An 11,532-nucleotide genomic window follows, 5' to 3' on the forward strand; every position below is an offset into this window, starting at 1 on the left:
TTGTGAATACCTTGGGAATGCAGTGCCAATTTTTTTGTGCAGGTCTGCCACCAAGACAACTCAGCCAACAGCTTCAAGTTAATGATCTTGCTGTCAATGTCTGTTGGAGTGGTTCTGTTGTTAACTTGATAAGGAAAATTTAATAGACCATACCGGTTGTGTATTGGGTAATTAAAGATTTTTCCATTCATTTTTTAAGCTGTCTCAAATGAAATTTAAAAGCAATCTTCAAGCCTGTGTATGAATTGTTCATTTTATGTTATAATACTTTATCTTTTATGGAATAAATTTGAATTATTCTATAAATACTCTTTTATATGATTTATTACTGCAAAGACAATATTTGCAGTTAATTACATTTTAATGGTAACAAGGCAATTAATTACACAGAACGGACATTTTTTTCCCCTAAATTTTTCTTTGTTTTATAATTACTGAAGTATTTTGTAAGTAAAAGTATGATCTCTTTTGGCAATTACAAAATGAATAATTTTAGCAGCTAACAATTTTTATGTATTTGACAAGATACATATATTCAAAGAATTGATAACAAATAAAATGGATTATTATTAATCTGTGCTAAGTTATATAGTCTTAGAGTGATTTGAACAGGAGAAAAATATTTGATAGAAGTTAAAAGTTTATAACATACATCTGCGGAGTTCTCTGAGGAAAAATTGTGTCATGGTTGTAACTATCAGGAAAAGATTTATAAAAGTACTTTAAGACAAAAATGGCTAAGCTGTTGGAAAAAAAATTCCTCTGAAGAAAGAATGTATAGATCACTCTCTCTACTCATATCTCAACTTGAGAATATCTCGTGGGTGCATTGTATAGTACTTATGTAGCTCGTAGAAGTGACTGTTCATAGGAATGTGACATATATTTGTTATCAAAGCAAATTGTGTTTAAAATGTGTGGCATTTGGTGCTTGCAGCTGTAAAGGAAGGTATTGTACTGCAACTGAGAAACGTGAAAACTGAAGACGTTTGATTTTTCTGTTATAAAAAGTAGATTTTTAAAATAAGACATTTTTAAGCAGAAACCAAGGAAAAAGACGTTTAGTCTTTATTTAGTGTCAGCTTTATTGCATGAAATCCACATTTTATAAAATGGGACTTGATTGAAAATGTCTTTGGAAAGCTTCTTTTGAAAATATAAGTTATGAGTTAAAGAACAGATTTTATTATAAATGAGATTTCCGTGTTCATTATTAACCTATAATAGGTTTAATCTTATTTTTTAAATAATAGGTAATTTACTGTTGAAAATCTGTATGTGGAAGTAATTGATAATATAGATGTAAGAATCACAAAAAAGTGGTCTGAAATAAATTTTCTTAACTGTTTAAGCCCCACAATTGAGTTCATGGAAACAGCATAAATAAATCTGAATAAAAATCCAGAACAGAAACTGAACTCTGATGCAGTAAGTTTTCCCTCTGAAAAGTTCTTTAATTAAATGCGTGGTTTTTAAAATTTTATAATCTGTAGATGAGATGGCAAAATTCAGAGTTCTAATTGACAGTACTGACCACAATTTAATTAAAGCTTTGCATCCTGCAATTCATTTGCAAATGAATTTCTGAGTCTAAATTTTGTTGTAATTGTCAGCCAAAAAATGAGTATTCCTGCATGAAGAATGCTCCTACAGTTTGCCTTGTGTAATGGACTTTATGTTTAGTCTTCTTTTTATTATAATAGCTGTAATACCACAATAAACATCAAGAGTTCCATCTAACTCATGGTATTCATATTAGCCTTTTATATAAACTTTTTGTTTATCATCCTTCATGAAGTAAATTCCTGTACTCAAGAAGGAGTTGTAAAATCAGTAGTCTCATGTAGATGCCTTTTGGAATTTTAGTAGCTGTTAATTTTTGGGGTACTTCTAGTATTGCAAAATAAGAATAGTGTGGGAGAGACTCTGAGGACATAATATATAGCAGAAGTAATTTATTTTTAAAGGAAAGCTTTCTCACTTAGGAAGTATTATACACACAACAGAAATTAAAAACAATAAAAAAAATCCTGTTTATGGATTTTAATCCATGCCAGCTACAGGGGTAAATGAAATAGATCCAAAATATAGAAAAAAATAAAGTAGGATTGAAATGGGGGAAAGACCAAGTTTGAATTTGCTTGATTTGCCAGCTATGCATTAAATAGTCTCATTTACCAGTACTTACTTACCAAAGTGTTTGCATTTGAAGATCTTTTTACTGTGACTGTAGAATTGTAGAGGTTCCCTTCAGAGGAAAGACAGGCTGGAGCAAAAAAAACCTCTTAACTATCTTCTTCTTGCCTAGATGCCTGAAAGCACTTACTCCAAACAGCAGATGAGATTGCTTTATTTTTCCATACATTGCAGATGGATGAGTAATGTTTTCTTTCAGTAATGCCCAATAATGGACTTGATTTTTTATTTTATCCTTTTTGTACAAGTATATATCTCTGTAAATGTCTGCAGTTCTCATTCAAAGATTTTTAAGAGTTTTTAACTCAGAACCCTGATTGAGCAATGAGTACCTGTATCTCTGATAAAAGTAAAATATGCTTTTAAATAAAGCTAAAAGAAACGTGGATAAAATTTTCTATATTAGCATACTGAGACATTGTAATTTGGGGAAATAGATTGAGTGTACCACATACTGGAGGATCCATTTCACATACAATTATGTAACATCCAGCAAGTCCTTGTTTTTAGGTCCTATTCTACAAAATCAAGGCATGTGATTGTTTTAAAGTGTTGCATGTGTGATACATTTGACTGATTGCTGTGAATTTCAAAAACACATTTTTATTGTGACCTGTGCTCTTAAGGTGTTTTGAAAAGTCTTAATGAGAGTGTATTAAGCAGCGAATGTTCAACTAGAATTATGTGACCAATTATATGCCTTTATATCTTAATATAATAATATATTTTCCAGAAAGCTTTCAGTGAAAATCAAGCAAATGAAGGAAAATTGGCAAAAGTCATATTGAATAACTGAGGCCAGAATTTGGCTTCTGCAGTTAGGAAGCAGGGCAAGAACAGCAATTTAATGTTTTGTTGGATTTTTTTACATTAAAAAATTTTCAATAGATTGAACTAATAACTATAGCTGTTGGTTTCATAAACACTTTTCTAACAAAATAATAATTTTTTACTTTAATTGAATTTTGGAGGTTATGGATATTGTGCTGATAGAGTATGACTTTTTCATACAGGTTTTCAAAACTAAACATTTTACACTGAACCAGAAATCCCATGCCTACTACTTTACTTCCAAAACCATTTAAGTTTAAAGTTTTTTCCTAATATCTTTCCTGGGGAGATATCAGTTTGTTTAAACAGTCTGTCTTCTAGATAGTGGTCTGTGTTGGGCACTTGAAAACAGCACTGCAGGGCTGAGAGCCTTGCGTGTTTTGGTGTAATGCAACTGGCAGGTGGATTGGGCAGTCAGTTTTGGGATGGTCCAAAATCTATTGTCTTGTCTTACTGGTCAGTTACAACATGGGAATCAAGGTCTGTTTAGTATCAAAATTACCCTTGACAGCAGGTCAGAGTAGGACATCATGATCTATCTCATGGACAGATAAAGGACTTACTACACTCTGCTTTCCAGGGTTTTGTGCTGATGTGAATCTTTTGCTTTGCAAAGAAAAGAGTGCCTAGAAATTGAGCTCAAAAATATTTATATTGTTTGCCTTTATCTTTTACCTCAGACCTACTCAGAGTGTGAAGTTTTCTAGGTGAATTAATGCACTATGAAGTGTAATTGATACTGTGTGCAATCACATGACTTCTTGGACTTTTTACTTTGGTTCATTGTCCAGAAAAACCCATCTCACAATGCTGGAGTGAAAGGTTGAGATCTCAGTGTGTTACCAGTACCTTCTATACTGCCAAACAGTGATGTATAGAAAGCACAGTAAGTGGAATTAGGCTGCCATGGACTGCAAGGCAACGTGCGTTCAAAACAGTTCATCAGTCTGAGAAAATACTTGGCACTCGTTTGTAGAAAAGCATTTTAACTTTTCGTTCAAGCATTTGTAGAAAACCTTTTTAACTGTTTTCCCTGTGGGCCTGGCGGAAAAGGACCGGTAGATAATACTTCATCTTCCATTTTGCTGAGCCAAGTACAGGGGAAGTTGGCCAGGATTTCTCAGTTGCTGCACGCCATAAAGGAGAGACCAGGATGAGATATGTTTTATCACTTCATTTGTCTGCTTTGGAAAGCAAATACCTATACTAATGATATGGGGAGAAAAGGGAGCTGAAAATCAGCATCAACATCAGTTTGGTCTGGCTAAGTTATTTCTACATCTACTTCTCGCAGGTATTTGTGGTCCATGCCATCATTCTGGCACTTCAGAATAAGAAGATGGAAACCCTACTATTTATTTGGTTATTAAGGCTGATAATGTTACATATTTACAGGTTACTTTCAAATTAATGTGGTGTTTGTAATATTTTGTGCTCTTCTAGGTCAAGTAATGAAACATTGTGAATCATTATCAAATCTGATCTCCAAGTAGAACACAAATTGTGGGGGGTTGAGTACAGCATGGATTTGACTGAAAGGTTGGAGATATGCAAATCTACTTCTTTTCCTAACTACTTAATGCTTAGACAGAGCCTTAATAATCTAAGAGTTGAAAGAATTTTGAATATTATGTTCCTTTATCCAAGAAATAATATGCACTCTTAGATTATATCATTTTTCTATATGTTTAAAAGTGGCACAGGAAAGAGACTCTTACTCCTTTGCTCCTAAAATATTTGTTTCTTGGCAGGAGTTGTCTGAATGTATAGCAGATGTACTAAATATAATCTGGCTATGATTTAATGCAGCACACATGCAGAGAATGAAAATAACATTAATATGATTTGTATTTTTAATTAGGACCTTTGTGCAAGAGGAAGACTATTCTGGTTATGACTACTTATTCAGTGATATAAATAGAACTTCTGAGGTTCCAGGACTGTCTGTCTGGCAAAGTTCATATGACCCCAATTTGTGATTCAAGACTCCTGAAAAGAATGAACTCACTAACATTTATTCTGTATTTTTGTTAACAGGAGGAATGCTTTTTGAATTTAGAAGCTCCTATTGCAAGAGTATGTGGCTATGACACTCCCTTCCCTCACATCTTTGAGCCTTTCTACATCCCAGACAAATGGAAATGCTATGATGCTCTTAGAAGAATGATTAACTACTGAGCAATAGTACAGGTGAGGAATAACAGCTTGTACTGACAGGTTACCTGCAAGGGTTCTGACAGGATTACTGTAAGGTTTGGGCCTATAGTACTACTTGTTTATTTAATTAATTTATTCATTATTAAATTGTTTATTTAATTTATTAGTTTATTTAATTCTTTTTAATAAGAATTGCCTCTTACAGCTTTGGGCCTTCAGTCTTAAAGGCATCTGAATATTTTTGACTACTGCCATTGAAATCAGTGTTTAAAGTTAATTACCTTGCATAATCAATTTAAAAAATTAAGTGTCTTGAATCTTGAGAAGTGAAAAGAGTATAAAGTGAAGGGTGAAAAGAATACTTATGCAGAGAATATATTTTCATCTCTATTAGAATACTCAAGAGTTACTTGATAGGCAAACCATAGTGTTAAATTTTATAATTTTTCAGTCCTCAGTGTGGCCTGTAATCCTGCAATGTACAAATAACACCCAGTTTACTCTGAATATTGGCCCTGTATTGTAAACACACACAAACCATTGGAAATACATGAAGCATCTGTAGTGTCTTACAGTTCTGTTGAAGTACTGCTGTTTAATATTAATTATAAAAATAATTTTTCTTTACGGTCTTCAGTGTAATTTGATCAAGCTTGAAGATTGCTGTTTGCAGAGTGCAAAGACACTGAAATAACACATATTCCTGTGTCTGTTACTCACAGTCTGTAACATCTTTTTTTTCATTATAATATTATACTAAGTAACATTTGACTGTGGAGTGGGCTGATGAGGATTTAGAATTGTGCTGTGGGAGAACTTCCGGTGTATAATGACCAAAGTTTAAGCGTTTAGAAAATATGTTAACACAGTGTATTCTGTGCTTCCTTTAACTGAACAAAGTAACCTGGTTTTTGAGATATAGTCTTGATGGATCTTGTGCATGAGAAATGAGAAGAAGAAAACAACAGAAACTATAATGGACGGGCAAGGGATTTTTAGCTGTTGACCCCAAAGACAGGAGGGCCAAGGTGGGCCCTAAATGACGGGTGCCCTCTTCTGTCTGTTTTACCTCTATATTAAACTGTGAATTAAATTTAGAACCATGGATAGAAGGTTACCAATACCATAATGTTAAACCCCTCCCCACATCAAATCAGAATGATACTTCCTATTTGTCTATGCCATTCTCCGATCCATCCCAAACAAACTCGGAGGCGTACTAGCCTTAGCCGCCTCAATCCTTGTCCTGTTCCTCACTCCATTACTACACACATCAAAACTGTGATCAATAACTTTCCGCCCTCTATCACAAATCTTATTCTGAATTCTAGTTGCTAACATCCTCATTCTAACCTGACTAGGCAGCCAACCAGTAGAACACCCATTCATCATCATTGGCCAACTAGCCTCATTCACTTACTTCACAATCATCCTAGTTTTATTCCCCCTTACGGCCACCCTAGAAAATAAACTACTCAAACTCTAATTAACTCTAATAGTTTATAAAAACATTGGTCTTGTAAGTCAAAGATTGAAGACTAAACCCCTTCTTAGAGTTACCCCACCACCCTGTCTCAGGAAGAAAGGATTCAAACCCTCATCTCCAACTCCCAGAGTTACTTTCAGGAGACTTTTTTGTTTCTGCTCTCTTTGTTTCTTTCAAAAGCAGAGTTTCTGTATGAGAAATGGGATTGCTACCAGTGATGCAGTTTCTGCAAAAAATAATGTAGTTCTACTTTTCTCAAAAATGGCTTATTACTGACGTACCAGAGCATTTCACAGAATCACAGAATATGCTGAATTGGAAGGGAACCATCAGGATCATTGGGTCCAACTCCTGGCCCTGGGGAAGACATCCCAAGAGTCCCATCACATGCCTAAGATTGTTGTCCCAAATGCTTCTTAAACTCTGTCATGCTTGGTGCTATGATCACTTCTCTAAGTTTCCTGTTCCAATGCCCACTCATCCTCTGGGTGAAGAACCTTTTCCTGATATCCAACCTAAACCTTCCCTGACTCAGCTTCATGCTGTTTCCTTTAGTCCTGCCTTATAATGAGAGTGAAGAGATCAGTGCCTGCCCCTCCCCTTCCCCTCACAAGGAAGCTGTAACTGCAGTGAGGTCTCCCCTCAGTCTCCTCCAGGCTGAACAGGCCCAGTGCCCTCAGCTGCTCCTCACACAGCTTCCCCTCAAGGCCCCTCCCCATCTTTGTTGCCCTCCTTGGACACTCTCTGATAGTTTAATGTCTTTCTTACATTGTGGCACCCAGAACTGCCCCCAGCACTGGAGGTGAGGCTGCCCCAGTGCAGAGCAGAGCAGGACAATCCCCTCCCTTGCCCAGCTGGTGATGCAGTTCTTAGTGCATCTCATTTCCTTGGAATTAAAAGTAAAGCTGTTTTCGGACCTGTCATATTTTTTGTAGAATATGTAATCAGTGCTCTTCTTTTTATAACAGTTGTCCTTGCCTTTGTTCTGGGTTGAAGTAACCCCATTAAAGATTTATTTCCTTTTTTGTTTGGCACCTCTGTAGCAAAGTCAGGGTATCTTACATAAGGAGAATGGTTTGGTTGTATCTGTTCCTCGAGGCAAGTTACTGGCTCATGCTAGATAGCCTCTGATTTGTTCCTTTTCAGAGGAAACCAAAGGACCAAACCTTTGGTCCTCTATAAAAAAAGGGGGACAAACTGAGGGCATTTGTTTGTTCAGAGACTTAGTTAACCCCCTGTTCCTCTGTAGGATGGTAAAGTGAAGGGAAAATGGATTCTGAGATGGCATCGAATTTGCGCACAACCCAGTTTCGACGCTGGAAATCCACACTGACCCTGGTCTAAAAAATTTGCCTGGACTTAGCATGTTAAGGAGCAGGTTTATTAGAGGTTGTCTGAAAAACAGTGTCAAGACACAGAAGACTCTGCTTTCTGCTTTGTCTAACAAAACACCCAGATGTTGAGGCCCGTAGCACCATATATTTTGGTTGGTGTGACTAGATGTTAGTGTCACAGAACGAGCTGCTCAAAGTTTTTCTGTGTTTTTCTATGAGAGAACATTAATGTTCCCTGTCTGCTATACATTGGTCTTACATACTTGACACAGCAGTTGCAACAGACCTCCATTCTGCTGTCAACTCCACAGAGTTTGCCTGTAAGGTAGCTCACTTACGTTTCTAAGAAATTAAAGGATTGCTTTATATTTGCTTATTTTTGTACTCATGGTAACATTTGTTACTTGCCATTGGTGCAGTGATGAATTTAAGTGTTCCAAACCATCTCATATGTTACTCTAAGAAATGGTTATACAGTTTGTGTGGATTTGAGCACAGCCAGTCCTTCTGGATGTTAGAGGGGTTGGACCCCTTCCTGTCCTACTGTTGGAGAGACAGGGCAGCTAGGATTTCCCTGAGGTGAAGATGGGTGTAGGATTGGCTTTTGAGTTACAGAAGTGGTCAAGCTGGTGTTGTGGTTTAACCCCAGCTGGCAACACAGCCCCACACAGCCTCTCTCATTTCCCCCCAGTGGGATAGGGGAGAGAGAACTAGAAAAGTAAAAATGTCTGGGTACTGTGGTTAATAATTTCTAAAGTTAGCATTATTATCTTAATGTACATTTAGTTTTGTTCAGCCTCTGTTGACAGCATTTCACACACAGGTAGTTGCTTATCTTGAGTTTGTCAGTACAGATGGATTTCCTGCGTAAAGACAGTGTTTGTTAATGTGTCCTGTGTACCTCACCAACGAGACAGGCAAGAGCAAAGTCTCTGTCTTTCAGCAGCTCCTCAGTTATTAAAATTTCTAGCGATGTTAGGTATATGAGAAATAGCTTCCAGATAGGCAGCTGTGCTCCAGATAACTCTCTGTAGTTGGAAAACAGATAAAGATAAAAAAGCAGTGAGATTAGGATGGATATACATTTCCTGGTTAAATGGAACAATGTCTGGCTGTTTGTTTGAGGAGGGAAAGAACCCTAAAAGAAGAAACAGAAGATAGCCATGAAACCAAAGAAAACAGTGACAAGATTTATAAAATATGCTCTTGTTCACAAATACATTGAAGGCTGACTGTAGCATCGAAATGGCAGGTATTTAAGTGCATTTCTGTTAATTTTGCAGCTTTTACTACCACATTTGTATATTTTGTTTTCTTGTCAAATTCTGAATTTTAAAGCTAGGTTTCACTTTACCTCCATAAGAGTGTGTGTGTTCATGGAGAGCCACTGTTACTGATACAAACTTAGTCTCTAAAAATGCAGCACACTGAACTTCATTGCAGAACTATTGTATGAGAAGTTTAATCTTGGTGCTTAAAGGTTAGGTGATGTTAGGGGATCTTATGGGGCTGATTTAAATTTATTTTTCCTTCCGAGCATGCAGTTGAAATTGGTTGTGCTGGGAAACAGGAAGGGACCTGGAAGGTACTTTAGTTAGTAATTGTGTCTTCCTTGCACTCCTGGCTGTTTGGCAGGACTTCATACAGGTTAGCTTGAGGACAGGACAACTGTACTTTCTCTCCCTGTTTGGTAAATAAGATATGAGAGACTGTGCAAGATCTTTTTAACCTGGGACTAACAACCTGTTTCTTTCAATACATAAATCAAAAATGTGGCAGACAAGACTGCCTGCTTAATAAGAGCTATCTGTAACCCACTAGAATAAAACAACCTCTAGAAACTTGGGTAGGACACAACATTCCTGGTTTATAATCCTTTCCTTCTGGATGACAAAAATCATACAGGTGGTCAGTGAATCATGTCTTTCTTACAAGTGAGTAGTCCACATATAAGATACCACTCTACTAGAGCTATGAGTTAGACTGTTAGTATGGTTGCTGCAAATCTATACTTGCATTCAGACATTGCTGAGAACTCAAGCAAGATCAATAATGAAATTATCTTAAAAAAATCCCTGTAAACAGGAAAGGTGTTGCCTATAGTTTCTTTACCAGACCCCTCTTCTCTGTAATAGTAGAATGAGAGTATATCTAGTAGAAAAAATACAAAACATTTAATGCTGACCATTCTAGAGTAGGAGGGAAGGTAGTTCATCATAAATTTCTTTGAGTAAATGGCAATAATTAGTGGTGTGCTGTGCTGACTCTACGTATCATTTGCAGCATTTCTAATTTCTGTGGGTCTACCCTGGCAGACATGAAATAGTATTTAATACAAAATCAGTAAGTAATTGATAGTAATTTGTTTTAGTTCATACACCTTGAAGTTAGGACATTATGAATTTAAAAACTAAGATTACCCTGGAGTGAGCTGTCTGTTTAATGTGCAGATATTAGTTTCAGTCTTCAGATTTATAATTTATTTTGTCATCTTTTTCTGCAGAGAGGAGAAGAACAACAGGGAAATACAGAAGCTGCCTTCAAAACTCTTGACATTTAATCAGATCTTTTGGGTTTGGAATTTACATAGCAGACTTTTCTTTTAACTCAGCTATCCTGAATGTTCATCTTGGCTATTCTTCAGCAAGTTCAAATTTTCCTTAATTATGAAATCAGTGATGGGCAGGTGATTGTTACAGTAAGTACTTTCAGATGTATTCAAAGATATTCCAGATGTTGAATGAAAATTGCACATTGCCGTGCTTCACTAGGTTACATCTAGACTTCACTGTGTAAATATTAGAAGCAGAATTTTATTCAATAAAACATGTTATGCTCATGTAGTCTCTTCGTTTTGCTATTGTTTTGGAAGAACCCAAAGAAGTTATTTGAATGTGACTGTTTTCAACACAATAAACCTTACACAGCCAGACCAACTTGTGTGATAGAGACCTGCTTTACCTGGTGGCATCAGTGTTTTACTTGAGTGGCTTCATGCAAAATAGTCCCTAATACTGATTTCCCTTTCTGCATTTTTCTTGAGAGGGGAGGAGAGCTTTTGTTGCCTTGCTGCTGTGAGGTAGAGGCTTAATTGATACATCTTTGCTGCAATATCCTTCCTTCTAGAACTGGAATGTGTTTGCTACTAAGCAGCTAGGCAAAAAGCAATTCCTCTTCTTTTTGCCTGCTTTGCTCTCTGTACAAATCAATCTCATGCTGCATTGCTTCTTACTGAATAGGGGAAGAACTGGGGGGGGTTGAGGAGATGGAGGGCTGTAGCCAGATAATCACATTTCTGTGATTGTTCAGGAGGGTCTTTCTCAGAGAAAGAAGAATACCTTTGTACACAAACCTGCTCAGGGCAATCCTCAAGGAGACAGGTGAAACACACCGGGGAGGAACTTGAGGAGGATAATTTCACATTCAATATCAGTGGATCTATGGAAAGTGCTAAACTGTCATCTTTTCAGGTCTTACCATTTTTTGTAAGATTCTGTCTTCACAGTTTGTGCATTCCCTAAAGAATTT

The 11,532-nt window shown here is 36.5% G+C and overlaps 1 protein-coding gene across 2 annotated transcripts in view; it reads left to right on the forward strand.

The window, feature by feature from the left end:
* BCKDHB (branched chain keto acid dehydrogenase E1 subunit beta) overlaps positions 1–10,936 on the forward strand; it is a 109,107-nt gene extending 98,171 nt beyond the window's left edge. The window contains exons 10-11 of one of the 2 annotated variants that reach the window (XM_064707447.1): positions 5,065–5,217; positions 10,508–10,936. In XM_064707447.1, the coding sequence (XP_064563517.1) occupies positions 5,065–5,205 (141 nt within the window). In that variant the 3' untranslated portion in view covers positions 5,206–5,217; positions 10,508–10,936. Of the gene's footprint in view, positions 1–5,064; positions 5,218–7,919; positions 8,058–10,507 lie in introns of those variants that run through there. The other variant, XM_064707448.1, reaches the window with a different exon arrangement.
* The last annotated feature ends 596 nt before the right edge of the window (positions 10,937–11,532 follow it).

Source organism: Zonotrichia leucophrys, chromosome 3, assembly GCF_028769735.1.
Source record: "Zonotrichia leucophrys gambelii isolate GWCS_2022_RI chromosome 3, RI_Zleu_2.0, whole genome shotgun sequence".
NCBI lineage: Eukaryota > Metazoa > Chordata > Aves > Passeriformes > Passerellidae > Zonotrichia > Zonotrichia leucophrys.